The sequence below is a fragment of the Eucyclogobius newberryi genome, unplaced genomic scaffold, assembly GCF_026437365.1.
Source record: "Eucyclogobius newberryi isolate DKJ021-1_F unplaced genomic scaffold, fEucNew1.0.hap1 SCAF_5, whole genome shotgun sequence".
NCBI lineage: Eukaryota > Metazoa > Chordata > Actinopteri > Gobiiformes > Gobiidae > Eucyclogobius > Eucyclogobius newberryi.
In genome coordinates this window covers 23,519,684-23,542,124 of record NW_027316167.1, presented here as the reverse complement: position 1 = coordinate 23,542,124, position 22,441 = coordinate 23,519,684, and the positions used below count along the sequence as shown (strand labels likewise).

General features: G+C 43.5%; 1 protein-coding gene across 2 annotated transcripts in view; it reads right to left on the bottom strand.

Moving 5' to 3' along the window:
- Positions 1-22,441, bottom strand: part of mdga1 (MAM domain containing glycosylphosphatidylinositol anchor 1) — a 189,014-nt gene that overhangs the window by 119,549 nt on the left and 47,024 nt on the right. For both annotated transcript variants that reach the window (XM_072465520.1, XM_072465521.1), the window contains exon 3: positions 6,489-6,628. In XM_072465520.1, the coding sequence (XP_072321621.1) occupies positions 6,489-6,628 (140 nt within the window). The remainder of the gene's footprint in view (positions 1-6,488; positions 6,629-22,441) is intronic.

Sequence of the window (22,441 nt, the reverse complement as noted above, 5' to 3'; positions counted from 1 at the left end):
CAATAAACCTGGATATTTAGTCCTTCTCCCTATCCAGAGAAGCCTATATGGCCTACATCAGGTCATTAACCATGATATTTTTATTTATTTATTTTATCATCTAATGCTATGGCCTAAATTTTGATACAATTCCCCAAACTTAACAAAACTAAAATTGGAACAACCTTATTTCCATTTTGAACTCCACTTTCTGAACTCCATGGTCCACGTGTGAAACAGTTATGATATACATAATAATTATGTACAAACACAATTGATATATTAAACACCTGATATACATCTTCTTGCCTATACATTGCCTATAAATTTTCAAATACAAAATTTACAACAAAAACTAATATTGTTTTAACACACTGGACAAAATCATGACTGAGACTGGATGGAATACAAACAGAACTAATGACTGCAGCACTGCTCACAGGCCCAGACCTAACATACATCTTTTTCTCTCTACTTCTTCTGTCTTGTTCATTTTATCTGTATATTAATGTGTACTGTACGTGTTGTCCCCCCCTGTCTGTAAATACCCCCCCTTTTTTTATTATGTTCAGCGTCTTTGGGTCACTGAAAAGCGCTATATAAATAAAAGTTATTATTATTAGGCCCGAGCGCCACAAGCTGGCGAGAGGCCTATTAGTCTCGTAAGGCCGTGCGAAGCACGGCTGCGAAAGTGCGCACGTAGTGCGCACGAAATCGAGCGCGAAGCGCTCGCCCACTTCCAAACACTCACTAACGCACTCCTCCACTCATGCACGCCCCGTGCATGCTAATTAGTTGTAGGAAAATGGAACATTACCGTTGTAAACGGGCGAAGCCCGTGCAAAAGTTTGCACTAAACGAGCACTTTACATTGGGATGACGACCGCGAAGCGGTCGTCATCCCCATATAAAGCACTCATTTGCGCTAAGTAGCTCACGAATACGTTCCCCATCTCTTGCATGTTCCGTGCATATAAGCATGTAATGCAAAAATTGAATATTATTACTGTATAGAGGGCCAAAAACACAAAGTGGGCGGAGCCCACTCAAAATTATTGAAAGTACCCGTCAGTGACCAGGGACCCACACCATGAGGTAGGAAAGCGCGAGCGCTTTCCGAAAATGTATAGTTTATGATATTTGAAAAATGGGAAGCATTGTTTTCGCATGGGAATATTATTCTTTCTTCTTCTTCTCGGGACCAACCCCCCCATTTTTCACCCAGTGAACATTGACGAAAAGTCACAAAATTTTGCACACCTCTAAAAATCGTGCCTCTCTACATTCTGGCTATTTCCCTTTTCTAAAATAAAAAAATTGGCGCGTCAGCGCCCCCAAATGTACCAAAAATGCATTGAGGGATGGGAAATGACCCAAAAAAAATCTGATCGTAGAATCATGAAATTTGGCGCAGAGGTAGATGGTGACAAGAGAAGTAAAAAATATTATTACGGCAACGCCGTCTGCCCAACCAAATGTCGGCCATATTGCTTCAAAAATGGCTAAACATGACTTCGGAGTTTTTCCAAACGTCGTACTTTTCCAAACTCCTCCCAGGGCGTTGGCCCTAAAAAGCTGAAATTTGGTGAAAATGCTACTGAGGAGTGGGACATCAAAAGTTATCCAAATTACATTGATACCTCTCACGGTCTCTGTGCGGCGAAGCCGCAAACTGTAGCTAGAATTTCAGAAATCTCCCATATGTAAAATTTCTGCCGTTTGCGCAGATAAAGTCCGAATTGCGTCAAATTAGAATCAGTTGTTAAACTCTTTGCCCTAAACCTACTTGAAGTGAAATAAATTTATTTGGCGCCACAGCGCCCCCTACAGATTTTATATGGAGGTTGAATGTTTAGTTTTGCGAAATTATCTGAAATTTGACACACAACTCAATTTTGGCATCCCCATCAAAAAAGTCAGTGAGACCCATGTCATAATTGTTATGGCGTTGCCGTAGCGATGACCAAAACCTCCCATGTTATTCCAATGGGGAAATCGCCAGAACATGTTTACACTTTAGACTTTCACAAACTCCTCCCAGGGCGTTAGCCCTATTAACCTGAAATTTGGTGAGACTCATCTTCAGTGGTGGACCATCAAAAGGTATCCACATTTTTGCCAAGAATTCAAAATAAAATTGCTTTTTGATGGTAAAACAAAGGGGAGAAGATGTGACAGCGTCACAGATTCAGCAGTAGGCGTAATAAAAGGACAATTGGGGCGCGTTAGCGCCCCCTCCTCTTGCGGCGTGGCGGCGGCGTAGCGAGGGCCGATCATTGCCGCTTGCGGCTATATTTAGGCCCGAGCGCCACAAGCTGGCGAGAGGCCTATTAATCTCGTAAGGCCGTGCGAAGCACGGCTGCGAAAGTGCGCACGTAGTGCGCACGAAATCGAGCGCGAAGCGCTCGCCCACTTCCAAACACTCACTAACGCACTCCTCCACTCATGCACGCCCCGTGCATACTAATTAGTTGTAGGAAAATGGAACATTACCGTTGTAAACGGGCGAAGCCCGTGCAAAAGTTCGCACTAAACGAGCACTTTACATTGGGATGACGACCGCGAAGCGGTCGTCATCCCCATATAAAGCACTCATTTGCGCTAAGTAGCTCACGAATACGTTCCCCATCTCTTGCATGTTCCGTGCATATAAGCATGTAATGCAAAAATTGAACATTATTACTGTATAGAGGGCCAAAAACACAAAGTGGGCGGAGCCCACTCAAAATTATCGAAAGTACCCGTCAGTGACCAGGGACCCACACCATGAGGTAGGAAAGCGCGAGCTCTTTCCGAAAATGTATAGTTTATGATATTTGAAAAATGGGAAACATTGTTTTCGCATCGGAATATTATTCTTTCTTTCTTTCTTTCTTCTTCTTCTTCTTCTTCTTCTTCTCGGGACCAACCCCCCTATTTTTCACCCAGTGAACATTGACGAAAAGTCACAAAAATTTGCACACCTCTAAAAATCGTGCCTCTCTACATTCTGGCTATTTCCCTTTTCTAAAATAAAAAAAATTGGCGCGTCAGCGCCACCAAATGTACCAAAAATGCATTGAGAGATGGGAAATGACCCAAAAAAAATCTGATCGTAGAATCATGAAATTTGGCGCAGAGGTAGATGGTGACAAGAGAAGTAAAAAATATTATTACGGCAACGCCGTCCCCCGAACCAAATGTCGGCCATATTGCTTCAAAAATGGCTAAACATGACTTCGGAGTCTTTCCAAACGTCGTACTTTTACGAACTCCTCCCAGGGCGTTGGCCCTAAAAAGCTGAAATTTGGTGAAAATGCTACTGAGGAGTGGGACATCAAAAGTTATCCAAATTACATTGATACCTGTCACGGTCTCTGTGCGGCGAAGCCGCAAACTGTAACTAAAATTTCAGAAATCTCCCATATTTAAAATTTCTGCCGTTTGCGCAGATAAAGTCCGAATTGCGTCAAATTAGAATCAGTTGTTAAACTCTTTGCCCTAAACCCACTTGAAGTGAAATAAATTAATTTGGCGCCACAGCGCCCCCTACAGATTTTATATGGAGGTTAAATGTTTAGTTTGGCGAAATTATATGAAATTTGACACACAACTCAATTTTAGCATCCCCATCAAAAAAGTCAATGAGAGCCATGTCATAATTGTTATGGCGTTGCCGTAACGATGACCGAAACCTTCCATGTTATTCCAATGGGGAAATCGCCAGAACATGTTTACACTTTATACTTTCACAAACTCCTCTTAGGGCGTTAGACATATTAACCTGAAATTTGGTGAGACTCATCTTCAGGGGTGGACCGTCAAAAGTGATCCACATTTTTATTCAAAGAGTCACGGTGTCTGTGCGGCAAAGCCGCACATTGTGCCAAGAATTCAAAATAAAATTGCTTTTTGATGGTAAAACAAAGGGGAGAAGATGTGACAGAGTCACAGATTCAGCAGTAGGCGCAATAAAAGGACAATTGGGGCGCGTTAGCGCCCCCTCCTCTTGCGGCGTGGCGGCGGCGTGGCGAGGGCCGATCATTGCCGCTTGCGGCTATATTTATTATTATTATTATACAGTACAGCCTGTACACTTCTCCTCTGTGTTTCTCTGAGAGTAACACGTCATTTTGTGAAATTTACAAAGGTGTTCATGCATTATAACAATACCAGCCGTGTCAAGACCTGCAGCTCTGCCATGTGTGAGAGAGGAGTTAACGCTGAGGCGCAATCTGACAGCAGCAATAACAAACTATGGGAGATGAGCCAACAGGCATCAATCAGCTACTCTCATCGAAACACATACTAGATTTCTAATTCCAGCTATTTTTGTTGATTCTTTATCACAATTGCCCTTTACAGGGCAATAAACGGAACCTTATTGACTCTAGTTATAATATATAATCCAGCCATTGTCAGTGTTGGGTAGCCGTTACGTTACCTTGTTACTGCTCGCATTACGCGTTACCTTACTGTGCAACTGTGTTGTAAAAGTTATAAAATGTGTTAACAACATTATTGGACAACCTTTCCCTTGGCATTATTCATTCACACACAGCAAAACAGAGGTAGAACCTGACGTTGATTGGTTTGGAACATTCTCCTCCAAACAGGAGGCTGTCATTACTGTTTTATAATGCAAAAACGAAACCTAACACAGGGGGCGAGCCTGATGGTTTGGCTTTCCTAAAATCACAGTAACATAATCATTAAAATATCAAATAAACAAGCAAAGTCAATGCATTTGACTGAGTTTTATTAATCTTTTATATTGCCATACAGTAAGCACATGTAGGCCTGTCCTCAAGCAATACAAAATATTGCTAAAACAAAATTAGTGCATTGACAAGAGCACTAACGCACAAAAACAGAACACGCTTGTTTTAGCTCTGTAGTTTATTTAAATCAAACCCACCACATTGCTGTTACCCTATATTTACTCCTCAGCTACAAAATAGTGGTTATAACGAAGGAGAAGGAGTTTTTCAAATGTATATCTGAAAGTTTATTTCTCTTGGGCGTGAGGACAAGACTCCCAGTTACTAGTTACTACAGTGCGGTGAGGAGATGAGACCAGCAAAGAGATGTGACCTAACCAAAACTAACCCGTTACTGATTTGAAAAAGTAACTTGGGTACTAATACTAGATTAAATGGGTGCACAAAACTAACGCGTTACGTTCCTCGTTACTCTAAAAAAGTAATTTGAGAACTCTACCCCCAACTTTGGCCATACTTGCATTATGGTATACATAGACTCAATGTAAAATTCACAGACATGGCCAGGGTTTTGCATTTTGTGGTAAATCCATATTTTAACACATTCATCCTGGCTTGGAGAGGTACATGCGCGAGCTTAACAGAATTTAAAGCAATATTTGAGGGATTTTGCTGTTGTTTTGACTGTTTTTCACTCTTGAATCATTACACATGTGCTGTATGCCATGAGAGCATGTGATACATGAGCACATTTGTTTACAGCCCCTACCCCTGGCAGAGCAGATTCAAATGTCTCCTCCCACATAACATTTCTGAATGGTCACCAGTAAGTATTCACACACACACATACATATTATGTAAGTTTTCGACGTCTGTAAAAAATGTTAAAGCAAAGTTTTCCTAAAGATAAATCAGTACAAAGTCCAATTTGAGATTTCAAGGTATGCCCTCGTGTAAACAATGGCATGCCTTTGTCTTATTTCTCTCCTCTGAAGTCTTTTGCCTCTTCTACCGTACTGCCACCGTAAAGACTGTTATCCTGGCCCTCTCGCGATCTTCAGTCATTGGCTGTTCTCAGGATTCTAACCCTAACCCTATGAACAAGCAGAACTGGAAAAAATTAGGAGGAGACTGGCACACTCCACACCACTCCGCGCTTGATCTGGGCTTCCAAACCATTCTGTCTATGCATGCAAGTAGAAGGAGGAGGTTTGATGGCAGCCGGCCTCTCGGAAAGAACAAGAGGGGGGGTAAGTGCTCCCATGCGCATTAAAAAAAAAAGGGACTAACAGTCGCTTGAGTTCTCAAATTGGCGAAAAATTCTCTATTCAACCTTTAATGAATCACGATATGGCGATTTTATCAAATCACAGAATGAGACCTGGAATGAGATCACACAGATTCAGTGATCATGGCGGCTCTGCGTGAGATTACTGATAACTGATAAAGGCAGTTGATGCAAAGATCGATGTGTTTGCTTTGTGTTTTTTTTTTATTTTGAAAAAAGTTTGAGAAAAAAAGGAATAAGATCACAATTGTATTTATCATATTGCCCAGCCCTACTTGTGGTCACGACTGCCTCACATGCATTGTGATATGGCTCTACATTAAACTTACAATGTTAATTTATCCTGATCCATGGACTGATATTACTCTGGACAGAATGAATGCCACTGTAAATGAATATCCTCCTCAAGTGCTGGTCTAAAAATACTTCTGTGAAGTGTACATCCAAACATGTTCTTGAAGGCTGTGTACTTTCATTTGTGGTTGTGTATTGGGGCATGTCGATGGCAGGTCTGCGCTCACCTGTGGCCGCGGGTGTCCTTTGACTATGCACTGCAGCACTAGTGTGTCTCCTTCTTTGATGGTGTAGATCCTCTCGCTGATGTTATCATCCTTGACGTTACAAGCTGCGCCTGAGTGCACGATCTGGGCATTGGCAGGGGCTGAAACACACGGACACAGGTAGCCATGAGGACAGGCCAGAGACAGGAGCAGAATACAGTACATATTTAATAAGGCAACATCACATGGTTTGCATCATTTAGCCTTCAGTCTCCACATCACACTGAATACAGTAAATGTTCAACTGTACTGCTCCAAATAGATGACGCAATGTGTTCCCGGCACAGATACTTTAGAATCTGTATGTCCTCATCATCTGCCACTGGATCGCTTTCTGCATGTGGGAAATTGAGACAGTCAAAAAGAAAGAAAATGCCACAGGGCTCACCTCAGGACATTGGTCTCAAAAGCAAAGATAGGAAACAATTTTGTGCCTGTATCTTTGGGTTGAAATGATTGGGGTGAAATCCATGTTGCATGTTAAAGGTTGAATGGACGATTTTTTGGGCCCAAATCTGAGTCTTATTTCCTCATGGCGTGGACTGCCGATTAGTCCTGCCACGTATCAATCATAAAACGCACCTACTGCTCACCTGCAGCCGCGTGCGGTTCGTCTCCACGTTTCCGCGTGTCTAAGCGCATTGATCTATCATAATATAGTTCCCTCAGTGTACGGGACAAAATGAAGACAGAGAAAGACTGTTCTAGCTGATTCATAAGAGACGGAAATCTACGGGAGACGAGAGATGCGATGCGATCCGTCGCGCAAATAAACAAATGCACCGAAAAATCGTCCATTGCGCCTTTAAGTAAGCCCTCTTTAATGTTGATGCAACACACATACTAAGGTCATGATTCAGAAAAGGTTTGTTGCCATTGTCAATGAACATAATTCACAAACATAGGAAATTGCTTTGGTGATTCGGTGCATAAAACAATGAACAGTGATAAAACAACCTATATAAAATCAAAAAAGGGCATGCGTTAAAGAAAATTGCAATAGGATATTAATAAAAAATAGGCTTACTATGTACACAAAATTTACAGTTAAATTTATAGTTCTAGGTCAGTGGTCCCCAAACTTTTTGACTCGAGGACCACATTGGGTTCTAAAAATTGGCCGAGGGGCCGGGCCAGGAAAATATGGTGTGTTTGTGTGAACTAATGAATTAATATAAATTACACGCAAGATTTGACCTGTAACAAAGCAACAAATGCAAGGCTCAATTTACAATTTTTTTTCCAAATGCATTAAATAATGATTAATTATCTACTGTCCACTAGAGTCTTCTTCAGTGTGTCAAACACTTGCGCTTCCTGCTTGATTGGCCCCGGTGGCTGTTTGAGGTGAATTTTATTTTCTGCGCGCCATAGATTTTCTTGTGCGCGCACTAAGTGCGAGTAGTGCACTAAGTGCGAGCAGTGCACTATGTGCGAGCAGTGCGCAGCTGCGCAGGCGCAGCTTAGAGGGAACAGTGTCATCTCTTGGGGAAATGTGGGCCAGCCACAGTATCGTGAGTTTGAATCCCGACTCCGACATTTGCTGCATGTCCTCCTTTCTCTCTCATCATTCCCCTTCTTTTCTTTCTCATTCCATCTACTGTCTAATAAAGCCTACGGATTGAAAGGCCCAACGGGCCGGATGTGGCCCGCGGGCCGTAGTTTGGGGACCACTGTTCTAGGTGGTGATGGTGGTGAGTGTGGAAATCATCAGGACAATTCTGCCACTGTGATCAGCCATGAATATTCCACACAAACAGGATTTTAACTTCAGTAATGCTACATTACGCTGGGGAGACCGTATTTATATCCATGGATGATAGTACCATTGTTACCATGGTGACCCATTGCACACTAGCAAACACACAGACAATTATTCCTTCTAGTGTCAAAAAGTAACTTGAGAAATTTGCCTTCCTGCCTGTATCTCAGGGGTCTCCAATCACTGGGCAGGGGCCCAAAACTGGGTAAACTGGGGGACAAAGACTTACTCTCCCGTGGCCCAAAGAAGTAGTAAGTATTATTCATTCATTTCTTCTACTGCTTGTTCCCGTTAGGGGTCACCTGTGACTGGGTCCTTAGGCGGGGTACTCCCTGGACAGGGCCAGCTTGTCGCAGGGTTAACACAGAAACAACCATTCACGCTCACAATCATTCACTAGGGGAAATTTACAGTTCAAATCAAATCAAATTAATTTATTTTTGTAAGGCCCAAAATCACAACAGTTGCCAACACATGCATGTCTTTGGAGTATAATCAAAGTTTTTTACAAACTGGCACTTTGATAGTTTGACTCAGTAGGCTGTTAACTGAGTAGGCTGTTAACTCAGTAGGCTGTTAACTCAGTAGGCTGTTAACTCAGTAGGCTGTTGACTGTTTAAAAGTACAGTAAACATGGAACATGCTTTCTCTGTGATACATTTTAATAGTAGAAGTGTTTGGAGCAATTTCTCATAAAAATTATTTAAGCTTATTTCCAAAGTTTAGTTGCTATTTCTGAAACATGGTAAGATGAGGATGAAGTCTCAGCTGTTGAACTGGAAGGATATGAACTGTTTGTAATGAATAGAAAAGACAGGAGAGGAGGTGGAGTTGCTCTCTATGTAGATACTAACCTGCATTGTAATCGTATAGAAAGCATGTCTACAACAGTTGATAATAGTTTAGAGTGTGTCACGGATGGAGAAAACAAAAAAAATTAAAGCCGCAAGCGGCATCCAACGGCCCTCGCGGGCCGCCGGCCTTCCGACTCTGCGCTTTCGACTTGATAAAGATGGCGCCCTTATTGTGTGTTGAATTAAAAAAGAACTTGACAGACGGGGACACATTGAACATGGCCAATCCAGTGCAAATGAACACAAGTGTCAGTCAAATGTGCTGCTCCGCCACACAGAGACCGTAGCACTTGGAATAAAAATATGGATAACTTTTGATGCCGCGCTTGTGTAGATCATATTCCCAAAGTAAAGCTTGATCGAGCTATTGCCCACGGAGGAGTTTGTTAAAGTGTGAAGCATAAATGTGAACATTTCAAAGATTTGGCGTTTTCCCATTTGTGACAGTATATTTGCAGCTCCACAGCACAGAGACCGTAGCACTTAAAATCAAAATATGACTAACTTTTGATGCCCCGCTTGTGTAGATGATTTTCCCCAAATATGAGTTTGATTGGACAATCGCCCTAGGAGGAGTTTGTTAAAGTGTGAAGCGTAAAAATGTGGTGATTTGAGCGATTCTGCAATTTTCCCATAAGGATAACATGGGATGTTTCTGTCATCGCTACGGTTACGCCGTACAAAATATGACTTTGGCTCTCATACTTTTATGATCAGGATGGCAAATTAGAATTTTGTTCAAAATATCATGTCATTTGGAAAAACTCTATTGTTTATAGGCCACTCTGAAGGCCAAATAGTCAGAATTCAGGGAAACGTTTGCGGCTCCGTCGCACAGAGACCGTAAAAGTTATCCTTAAAATTTGGATAACTTTAGATGCTCCACTTGTCTGGAGGACGTACACCGATTTAGAAGTTGGTGGGCAAAACGCACTAGGAGGAGTTTGTTAAAGTGTAAAACATAAAAATGTGGTAATTTGAGAGATTTTGCGGTTTTCCCATAGGGATAACATGGGAGGTTTCTGTCATCGCTATGACTACGCCGTAAAAATTAAGGCATTTGTCTCATTGGCTTTTTTGATCGGGATGGCCAAATAGAATTTTGGGTAAAGTTTAGAACATTTTGGTAAAACTAATTTTCGACCTTCAATGTTAATTCAAAGGTCACTCTGTAGGGGGCGCTATCGTGGCCATTTCAATTTTGTCAGCCTAAACTGGTCCAAACTAGAAAGTTTAACACCTGATTCAAATTTGGTCCTAATCGGACTGGTTTTGATCAAATGGGAGCAATTTTTAGATCTGCAATATTCCAAAATAAGTTGTCCAACTTTGCGGCTGCGCCGCACACAGACCGTAAAAGGTATCTCAAAAAATTGGATAACTTTAGATGCCCCACTTGTCCAGAGGACGTCCGCCGATTTTGAAGTCGGTGGGCAAAACGCCCTAATAGGAGTTCGTCAAAGTTTGACGTAAACAAAATGGCTAACTCAGCTTGTTTTCATTTTCAAAGGAAGATGGCGGCCATAGGGTAAGTCTGGGGGCGTGGCCACAATAATATTTTTTTTTTGTCCTCATGAGAGGAATGCGTGTTCCGAATTTCGTAGCTTTACGCCAAAGTTGACCTCGGGGCGTCTCCCATAGGCGCAATGTATTTTGACTTTTGTCTGTGGCGCTGTCGCGCCATTTTTTAACGAAAAAAAAAATGGCCCAGAAAAAATTAAATTTTTCGCCGATTCTGAATTTTGGGCAAAGTTTGGTGAGTTTTTGAGCATGTTCAGGGGGTCAAATTAGAGTTCAAAGCGCTGAAGAAGAACAATAAAAAAAATAAAAATAATAATATTTTTAGCAAAAACAATATAGCCGTTTCCACTATAACAACAAATTATACATCGTTTGAAAGCTCTAAGCCTTCCCGATGCCGCCATGGGGTGGAATCATCATTACGAGCGCTTACGCGCTCGTCACTCCCTATTCCGTCGGGATGCCCCGCCCACTCCCCATAGACTTCCATTGATTTGAGCAGATACAAGCATGGCCCATGCCTGCGGCATAGATTCTCGCGTACGGGACGATGCCAGGAGGGTTTTTGGAGGAATGCAGCGCTTCGCGCTGCTGTTGTCAACAATTAGTGAATGGGCTACGCCCATTCACTAATTGTTGACTATTTCTGTCATAGCAGGAGTAAGTATGCATGATCCATGCCTTCGGCATGGGCTAGTTCACTGTACTTGCCAGGGGCGACGGGGTACCAAACATCAGACATCAGACAGTTGCAACGCTGCCTTCGGCAGCGTTGCGGGAGCAATAGGCCCTCCGCCCTGCTGGGGCTCGGGCCTAATAACTGCCTGTTGCATAGAACACCTGGTTCTTCTCTGGATCATTTTACTGAGTTTATATCTAATATGTTTCACTCAATTGGAAATAAGTCTTACATTGTCTGTGGTGATTTTAATGTTGACCTGCTTGACCCGGTGGACACACGAAAACCACAGACTTTATAAATACTTTTTATAGTACATTATTTCCAGTAATAGTAAAGCCAACTAGAATAACAACATAATCAGCAACATTAATTGATAACAATGAAATTGGTAAAATTGATGGAGGTCTTTTAATGACCGACATTAGTGACCATCTTCCTGTTTTTGCAATTCTTCAAAATGTATTTAAAACACTGTGTAATGAGACTAACGACACAAGAACAGTGAGACATAGAACACCTGAAGCAATTGAGACTTTGAAAATGGAATTAAGTAAGCAAAATTGGGATGAAATGTATAGGTATAAAAATCCTAATGAAGCATATTTCTAGCAAAATTACTTGATCCATCCATCCATCCATGCATCACTGCAGCCGCTGCACCGATCCGCCTGTCGATCTCACGCTCCATCCTTCCCTCACTCGTGAACAAGACCCCGAGATACTTGAACTCCTCCACTTGGGGCAAGGACACCCCACCCACCTGAAGAGGGCAAGCCACCTTTTTCCGGTCGAGAACCATGGATTCGGATTTGGAGGTGCTGATTCTCATCCCAGCCGCTTCACACTCGGCTGCAAACCGTCCCAGTGCATGCTGCAGGTCCGGGTTTGATGGAGCCATCAGGACAACATCGTCTGCAAACAGCAGAGATGAGATCCTGTGGTCCCCAAACCGGACGATGTTGCAGAGACGTGTCAACCAAGACAGTCCTTCAACATCCAGATACTTTAGGTACTCAGGGCGGATCTCATCCACCCCCGGAGTCCTGCCACCGAGGAGTTTGCGAACAACCTCAGTGACTTCAGCTTGGGTGATGGATGAGCCAGCCTCTGAGTCCCCGGTCTCTACTTCCTCTTCGGAAGACGTTACTGAGGGATTAAGGAGATCCTCAAAGTATTCCTTCCACCGTCTGACGACATCCCCAGTCGAGGTCAGCAGGCCTCCACCCGCACCGTAAATGGTGTTGGTGAGACACTGCTTCCCCCTCCTGAGGCGCCGGACGGTTTGCCAGAATTTCTTTGGTGCCGACCGATAGTCCTCCTCCATGGCCCGGGACATGGGAAAAGCTCTCCCGGAGGTGCGAGTTGAATACCCCACTGACAGAGGGCTCCACAAGACGTTCCCAACAGACCCTCACAATGCGCTTGGGTCTGCCAAGTCTGTCCGGCTTCCTCCTCCGCCAGCGGATCCAACTCACCACCAGGTGGTGATCGGTTGACAACTCTGCCCCTCTCTTCACCCGAGTGTCCAAGACACGCGGCCGGAGGTCAGATGACACGACAACAAAGTCGATCATTGACCTCTGGCCTAGGGTGTCCTGGTGCCAAATTACTTGATATTTATAATAATTGTTGTCCACTTAAGATAATAATTTGTAAAAACAAGATGCTGAAACCCTGGTTTACTAGGGAAATAATTAAGGCTTGCAGAAAGAAAAAAAAAGTTTCTGATAAATAAATATAAAGCATACAAGAATAGATTAGTTAATATAATCAGACATTGTAAGAAAGAATATTATACAAAATTATTAATGCAACATAGACAAAAGATCCAGGGAACATGGAAAATAATGAATGATTTAACACATAAGAGACATAATAATAATAATTATCCTAATTATTTGAACAAAGACAATGACAAAATAAGTCATATTAAGGGAATCGTTCATGAGTTTAAATGAAGATAAGTTTGTTATCTTAAGTTCGGGAGCAGGACCACGCCCCTTCCTGCGGCTACACTACTTAATCATCCAGATCACACACACCTGTGTTCGTGATTTTCGTGCACACGCTCCATGGCGGCGGGAGTCTCGCTCGAAAACACACTCGTTCCCGACCTTTCTATGGATCAACTCGACCTCGTTCCTTTCGATGCATCGGCCCAGCACAGGCGAGCCACACCGGGCCATCCTCCACTGGTACTAGGACCGGTCCCATCAGCTGTTCTCACAGGCTCAGCTCTCGCTCACGGCCAGGCTCCCGTCAGCAGACCGGCGTCCCACCTCGCATCACTTCTGCTAGTCCGGTATTGAGATCGCCGTGCGTCCTGTGCCCTCCTCCCAGCGCTCCGGTCTTTCCAGCGCCCGGGTCATCCCAGCGCTCATCCCGCGGCCTCGCTCGTTAAGCGCCCACCGCACGCGCTCGTCATTTCTCTCTACATTGACCGTCCGCGTGGACGGCGGCAGGTCTCCAGACCACGGCACCGTCATCAAATCATGATGTTTTAAACTTCTTTTGCGCTCACAATTCCCGTTAACTCTCGTTCCACTGCGGAGCGCGCTTTTCCCCGCCCACTTTCGCTTGCAGGAGCGGCTCCTCCAGGTAAAGTATCCTCACCCTCGTCTCCTTCCTCCTCCGTCGTTTCCTTCCTCCTCCGTTGTCTCCTTCCTCCTGCACCGAGCTGCCCATCACTCAAGCCTTGGAGCCAGACTCTCTCACCTCTTTCAAGTAATTAATTCACCTTACTCGCTCACCCCTCCCGCATCGCTCAAAATAACAATAAATAAATACATACAACTGCATGTGTATATTATAAAATGATAATAAAAAACTTATATTAAAAAAAAAAAAAAAAAAAAAAAAAACTCACCCTGCCATCTCTCCCCCCTCCTCTCCTTCCTCATCGTTACTCTTCTGGCACCGTGTCGCCAAGTTACATAGTTTTACCGCGTTGCCACGTTCCGGCAGGTTCTGCGTTTTATCCGCCGACACTGCGTTGCCAGGTTCTGCGTTTTATCCTCTAGCACTGCTTTGCCAAGTTCCTGCGGTTTGTCCTCTGGCACTGCGTTGCCAGGTTCTGCGTGTTATCCTCTAGCACTGCGTTGCCAGGTTCCTGCGTTGTATCTCTGGCACCGCGTCGCCAGGTTCCTGCGTTGTATCCTCTGGCACCGCGTCACCAGGTTCCTGCGTTGTATCCTCTGGCACCGCGTCGCCAGGTTCCTGCGTTGTATCCTCTGGCACCGCGTCGCCAGGTTCCTGCGTTTTATCCTCCGGCACTGCGTCGCCAGGTTCCTGCGTTTTATCCTCCGGCACTGCGTCGCCAGGTTCCCGCGTTTTATCCTCCGGCACTGCGTCGCCAGGTTCCTACGTTGTATCCTCTGGCACTGCGTCGCCAGGTTCCTACGTTGTATCCTCTGGCACTGCATCGCCAGGTTCCTGCGTTGTATCCTCTGGCAGTGCGTCGCCAGGTTCCTGCGTTGTATCCTCTGGCAGTGCGTCGCCAGGTTCCTACGTTGTATCCTCTGGCACTGCATCGCCAGGTTCCCGCGTTTTATCCTCTGGCACTGCGTCGCCAGGTTCCTGCGTTTTATCCTCTGGCAGTGCGTCGCCAGGTTCCTGCGTTTTATCCTCTGGCACTGCGTCGCCAGGTTCCTTCGTTTTATCCTCTGGCACTGCGTCGCCAGGTTCCTGCGTTTTATCCTCTGGCACTGCGTCGCCAGGTTCCAGCGGTTTATCCTCTGGCTTGGCGTGCCAGGTTCCAGCATTTTATCCTCGAGCACTGCGTTGCCAAGTTCTAGTGTTTTATCCTCAAGCTCGGCGTTGCCAGGTTCCAGCATTTCATCCGTTACCGCGTTTTGTCCTGACTCCAAGTTGCCAGCTTATAGCTTCGGTTACAGTCTTTACCAGGTTCTAACGTTTTCATCCTCGGGCACCGCGTTGCCACGTTCCTGCATTTTATCCTCAGGCACCGCGTTGCCACGTTCCCGCATTTTATCCTCGGGCGTTCCGGCATTTTATCCTCTGGCACCGCGTTGTCACGTTCCGGCATTTTATCCTCGGGCGTTCTGGCATTTTATCCTCGGGCACTGCGTTGCCACGTTCCAGCATTTTATCCTCTGGCACCGCGTTGCCACGTTCCGGCATTTTATCCTCGGGCACTGCATTGCCACGTTCCAGCATTTTATCCTCTGGCACCGCGTTGCCACGTTCCAGCATTTTATCCTCTGGCACCGCGTTGCCACGTTCCGGCATTTTATCCTCGGGCACCGCGTTGCCACGTTCCGGCATTTTATCCTCGGGCACCGCGTTGCCACGTTCCGGCATTTTATCCTCGGGCGTTCCGGCATTTTATCCTCGGGCACTGCGTTGCCACGTTCCAGCCTCATTCCTTTCATTCCTTTTCCTCCCGTCCTTTACCCTCGCTCTCGCTCACCCGCGCTCTTTCTCCCCCTTCCTCCTTCTCCCTCCCTCTCGCCGGGTTCATGCCAGGCCCCGCTCTTATCCAGCGAAAGGTTGCAGTTTTCTCTTCCTGGATTACTAGGCCTCACTTTTTCTCATTTATTTCTAAATTAAACCAAATCCAAACAAGTGTCTCTTCTTCATGCCCCCTCTTTCCTGCTCGCTCTCTACCCCCTCATGCTCTCTCCCCCAGGCACCGGGATGCCAGATCTTCTCCTCGTCCTCCCCCTAACCATGAACTCTACCTTTTACTAAACATCTCTACCTCATGCCCTCTCTCATGCTCCCCCTGACACCGGGATGCCAGGTCTTTCTATTCCCTCCTTTTCCAAACCCCCCCCCCCTCGGCACTGGGATGCCAGGTCGACTTTCTTTACCCCCTTCTCCCCTCGGCACCGGGATGCCAGGTCTACTTTCTTTCCCCCTTCGGCACCGAGATACCAGGTCTGCTTTCTTCCCCCCTTCTCTCCTCGGCACCGAGATACCAGGTCGACTGTCTTTCCCCCCTCAGCACCGGGATGCCAGGTCTACTTTATTTCCCCCCTCGGCACCGGGATGCCAGGTCTACTTTATTTCCCCCCTCGGCACCGGGATGCCAGGTCAACTGTCTTCCCCCCCACCTCTAACCCACTCCCCCCCTTCCCCCCCGGCACCGGGATGCCATGTCTCCTCCTTCCGTGAGGTTCATGCAGCCTCTTCGCTCTTCCCTCATGCAGCCTCTTCGCTCTTCCCTCATGCAGCCTCTTCCCCCTTTGGGCACTGGGATGCCGCCTCTTCCCCCTTCTCCGCCATGTTTTGGAGTCCTCCAAACAGCAGCTGGTTATACCAACTTTACCATGCAGATCATCCCCTTGGGACAAGCCCTGTATCTCCCACCTCCCGACCCTAACGTCTTCGGTTCATCACTCCAAAGCGTTGTCATTCTCATCCAGTCCAAGTTGCTGCTGCACTTTGATACACCATTCTATCAGCCGGTTTGGGGGTCCTTTAAGACCGATGCTATCAGGATTGCTGCCTTCCTGTCGGGCCATTCATGTTCATGGCCGTCCAGTCCGATGACCCTGTATCAACAAATACTTTCAGAACTTTTACTACCGAGGTAGAACATCATCGACCCCAGTTCCTCCAACCTCAGCTACCACGTTTCACACATAAGCTCCGCTTCAGGTGTTTCAGTCTTCCTAGACCATCCAGCTCAGTTAACGTTTCTTCCATCATGGCTTCATACTACCCTCACCATGTTTAACCGTCTTATTCTTATCTAACTAATTACTTCCCATTCACCTTCGACTACCAGTCACATTGCAAGTACTCAAAGCCTACCCGAGTGGCATCGACGTCTCTTCAGGCGCGTTCCCCTGCTCAGAGGCCGTCTTGTCCACAATAGTTCTCCTCACCCCCCGGCATCAAGGACCTCCAACCAACGCTTGAGTCTTCCCCTAAAACCGCAGGACTACTGTGGTAACACGATCTATTTCGAGCCCCTTTGCAATCCGTCCAGACCTTGTGCACTGGTCGTCAAGTGGCACTTCCCAGCGGACTCAGGATCTGGTTCATCTTTTACTTAAAGTCGTTCCCCGCCTGGTCCCCACATTTCCTACCAAACTTTTCCCACATTGGCGCTGCCACATCTGCCTCCAGTTAAGGAGTCGTTGACCGCCTCATATCATGGAGCTCTGGTTCTCCATGACTTTCCAGGTCTACACACACCATTACCTCTTCCTCCATTCTGCCAATCCGCACTGCCTCATTAAGCTTCTTTTGGGGGTATCGAGGCCCGGGAGCCTTCAGCCCTCATCGCAAGAAGACCCAAAACGGCATCAACTTCGTACATTCGTGTTGTTCATGTTTCTCCCCTGCCAATAAACACCTTGCATCGTATCTGGGGTTGTGGTTCTTGCTAGTGAATGATTATTTTGTAAACATAGGCCATAAATTGCCAACAAAAATTGTGCTCCCTCAAAAGAATGACATGAAGATTGGGGTCATGTATGAAGGTGTAAATTATTTTTTTAAACCCAACAAATAAATGAAATTTTTAAAATTGTAAAGCAGTAAAAACAAAATCAACAGATAATAATGGGTTCGATATTTTATAGTCAAAAATATCATGGAACATAATATTGTCCATCCATTTACTTTTATCTGTAATCAATCTTTTAAAACAGGAATTGTTCCAAACCAAATGACAATAGCAAAGGTTATTCCCTTGTACAAAGGCGGTGAAAAAAAATTGACTTAATTATTGACCAATTTCTTTACTTTCCCAATTTTCTAAAATATTAGACATTGTTAAAACTGTTTAAGTTAACAATAATAAATGAGCATCAGTTTGGTTTTAGAGCACACAGGTCCACATCGATGGCAACTGTTAATCTTCCCAATCATTAGATCAAAAACTCCATACAATAGGTTTATTTTTGGATTTACAGAAAGCATTTTATACAATTGACCACACAATTTTGTTACAAAAATGAGGAAAAGCAAATTCTTGGTTGAATAATTACTTATCGGATAGATTCCAATATGTTCATCTAAAGGAAGTAGAGTCTAGTCAGCAAATTGGTTGTGGGGTGCCACAAGGCTCGGTTTTGGGCCCAAAATCATTTTTATTATATATAAATGATATCCAAAAATATCTGATGTTCTTAATTGTATCTTGTTTGCAGACGATACCACAGTTTACTGCTCGGGTCATAATCTTAGTGAGTTGGTGAAGGTGATTGAGAGAGAAGTGCAAAAACTAAACTGATAATGATATCAAATGAAAATAGTTATGAAATTGAAAGAGTAAATTATATTAAGTTTCTTGGAGTAATCATAGATTGCAAAATTACATGGAAAACACATATTCAAAATGTACTGAAAAAAGTGTCAAAAACTATTGCAGTATATTTTGAACAAAAATGGTTTGTATTTACTTTACTGTTCTCTCATTATACCATATTTAACATATGGTATTGAAACACATATAAACTAGAACCAAACCAATTTTCATACTACAAAAAAGGCCATTAGACTGATCAATCATGCATCTTATAAATCGCCGAGTAATCCTTTGTTCATACAATCTAAGCTTTTAAAATGTTATGATTTGGTAGACCTGTATACTGCTAAGTTTCTGTATTTAGTTAAATATAGTCAAATCCCTAAACCATTGGAGATAAAGTTTACCCAGAGGGAAAGCAAATATAATTCAAGGGGAGTGTATGTTTGACAGACCTTATGTGAGAACCACGCTGAGGGAACGTTGTTTGTCTAGTAAAGGAGTTAAATTATGGAACAATTGTTGCGACAAAACTTCTTTATTTCAGTTCAAAAGTATCTTTAAGAAAATAATCAAAGAAAAATATTTAGCAGAATAAAAATGCATTTTTGTTGTTGTGAAACTTGGACTGCTTTTGGAGGATACTTGTGAGCATCCTGTCCGTGTTATGTAGTGTTGGTTTTGTTGATGAACTGTCGCTTGTGAACTATAAAATGACAAATGTCCACCAATGTTGAGAGTTTGTGAGAAGGGTCGGCACAATAAGCCTTGGCTTCTGCCTACACTTGGTCAAATAACATAAATGTATCTCTGATTTTGTTTTGTGCTTGAATGTTGAGCGTTTTTTGTTTTTGACCAAACCACAATAAATAAATAAAAATCAACTTTCACTTTATACCGCTGAAACACCAATAGGAGAACTTTTATTGGACTCGTTCACGTGGTGGAGAAAAAATTGTGATGTTCCGTGAGCCGAAGAGTTATCTCCACTTCTGCTTTAGAACAAATGGCTATTTTGTTTTGGCTCCTCGGGGCTGCTTTCCGCAAAATGCATCTAAAAAGTTGGGGTCTGTACCCTGAAAATGGAAACATTATGTGGCGCAGTGCGTAGCGGAGCTGCATGATGTGGAATCAGCCCGTTAGATGAACTTTTATGTCTTGTCTGTTGTGCAAATACAGATAGTGTAGGTTACACACTTTGGGAAAGCTGACAACAAACATTATTATCCTACTAACAAAGAATAGGTGCTTGTCATTCAAAATGACATGGAACCAAGAAATAGTAAGAGGAAGGGGAAATAGTAAGAAATGCACCTTTAATATCTAAGTTAATTTCTTTTTCCATGGTTTGGGTCTCTAACGCTTCACAGGGGGTTCAAACTAAACTTCTGATGAAGAAATGTAGATGACTTCTGTAAAATGAAATATGTTATAATAATTCATGTTACATCTTATTAATCATAAAATATGTATATTTATCTTTATCCAAGTAAGAGAGGGATGTTCAGATTTTCCCCATAATTGGAAACCACTGATCTAGGTATTCAGTCTTCACAATCATTCAATTACTTACAGTATTAAAAGCGACATGAAAGACAAGCGCAGCAGCTGTGCCGTGTACACATCCATAAGACCCTGTGCGAGCTGATGCTTTTGCAGCCGCAGATGGCTTGACCTGCCTCTAAACTGAAACAAACCAAACCAAAGAGGAGGAGATGGAGCAGAGAGTCATGTCGAAACTCCGGAGAACTCTACGGGGGTTTGGAACACAGTGATGGGATTAGCATTGATTTATAACACGAGCAAATCTCTACCATGTTCCAGAATGTTTTCAGCCAGCGGTCACATGAGGAGTGGGCTGCCTGGTCACCTTAGCCTTGAACACACGTAGTGGTGCCATGCACATCCATTCACAGGAAGTACATGTCAAAATGAAGAAACAGGATGTGATAGTGTCTCTGCACGTTTCCTTGTGTGGGACAAGTGTTGAATAGCTCTAAGGTTTGGGGGCGCGTTGAGTCTGTCCACTGTCATTTGTGTGTTTGAACACCTTGCTTCCTCCTCCAAGAAACAGTGCAAAGAAAGAGACTGGAAATTTAAGATATGGTACATGCCTTGAAATAAATATATATAATGGTATAATGGTAAAATAAGAAACAATAATTCCACATAAAGTTTTGTCAAAAGAGACATTAAAAGTGACAACGCTGTTTTGTGGAACAGCTCAGTCAATTATTTAGAGTTAATATTTTTCCAGAGCATACATTTTGTTGACAAAAACATAACACAAAAATGCCATTTCTGAGAAACCTTCAACGTTAAAGACGAAAGACTTTTGAAAGAATGCTGGTGCCTTTATGTATTAAAAAAGTGAATACAGGACTACCATCTGTATTTTAAGTCATACAACTAAAAGAAAACAGAAAATACATACAATGAGTACCGTGGCACAAAATGTGCAGGTATTATACTTCACATCAAATAACTCTTCATTAAAGTCTGGAGTGATTATACAATTGGGTTGAGCATTTAGCTGGGATTGGAACCAACACATCACTTATGATACTTGATGTAATGTACATTTTATGTGCAATCAGTTTAAATAACATTCTACATAACGTTGTTCTTTCTCAAAACTTGTCTAGAATGCAAATATTAAGTTCTATAAAGTACACTTTTCTCCACTCTAGACATTTAATTAAGTGATAAATATGATGTAAAATTAACAAAGGTTTCAGCCTTGAATGTATAGAGTGTATAAGAATATGGATACAAATGTATATACTTTTTCATAAAATCACACTTTACATGTCTGCATAATAAGTATAAAAACATTTTTTTATGTGAAATTGCGAGAAGTAGTAATTTTGCAAGGTTTATAGATGAAAGGCAAAGTCTTACTTAATGAGAGCTTTACAGCAGCCTCCAATGAGAAGGGCATGCAGCGCTGTATAAGAGCGGGATCCAGATATGTGTGCCGCTAACTTATGCAGACACAGAGCTGATATAAATGGTGAATAATTGTGTGCTTACAGCTTATTGGCATGTCTGCATTAGTTTGGCTCTCCTGAGAGGGGGAGGTTGGACAGTGCGCCTCCTCTGTCTGCTCTTGCCTAAGGCGCCTTGTGCTCCTTCTACTGTCTGTTCGACTGAGGCAGAGAGCAGCGAGAGGGAAGGAAAAGAAAGGAAGAACCAAGATCCAAACCAAGAATGGAAGAGAGGGAGAAAGGTGCCAGAGGACATTCAGATTCAAAGTAAGGTAAATGTAGTAAAAGTGTCAAAAAGGGCAACTGGGAATTATCAAGTCAGTAAACAAGTCGAGTAGAAAAGATGGCACTGTAGAGAAATAAAATAAATTGTAAAACTCTGGGAATTTTAGACTAGGGTATATATATATATGAACTGCTCTTGATTGACAGCTAGCCACTGGAGAGGAAGGTGGATTTTAACAAGAGCAAAGAGAAGCAAAACCAATGAATGATGCAAACAATGCAACAGTTTCCACGTTATTACACTACAGAGGAGTACACCCAGCCAGGAGGGTCTCACCAGCAACAACAACAACAACAACAACTATAAAGAAGGTAAGCAAGTCACGTACAAACAAGCTGCTCTAAATAATCCCAAAAATATTATTAGAATTTAAACTGGACGTCGAACAGGGGAATCTGACTGGTTTGAGCAGGTCATGTGCTTTTGTTCTTTGATATAGCCAGTTAAAATTAAGTAATTGTATTCTTTAAAGGTAGCTTCTGTTTACATCTATATGAGACTTTTGCCCATTCAAAAGATTCATTCATTCTATTTCTACCACTTGTTCCCATTAGGAGTTGCAAGTGACTGGAGCCTATCCCAGTGACTTTAGGGCCTTAG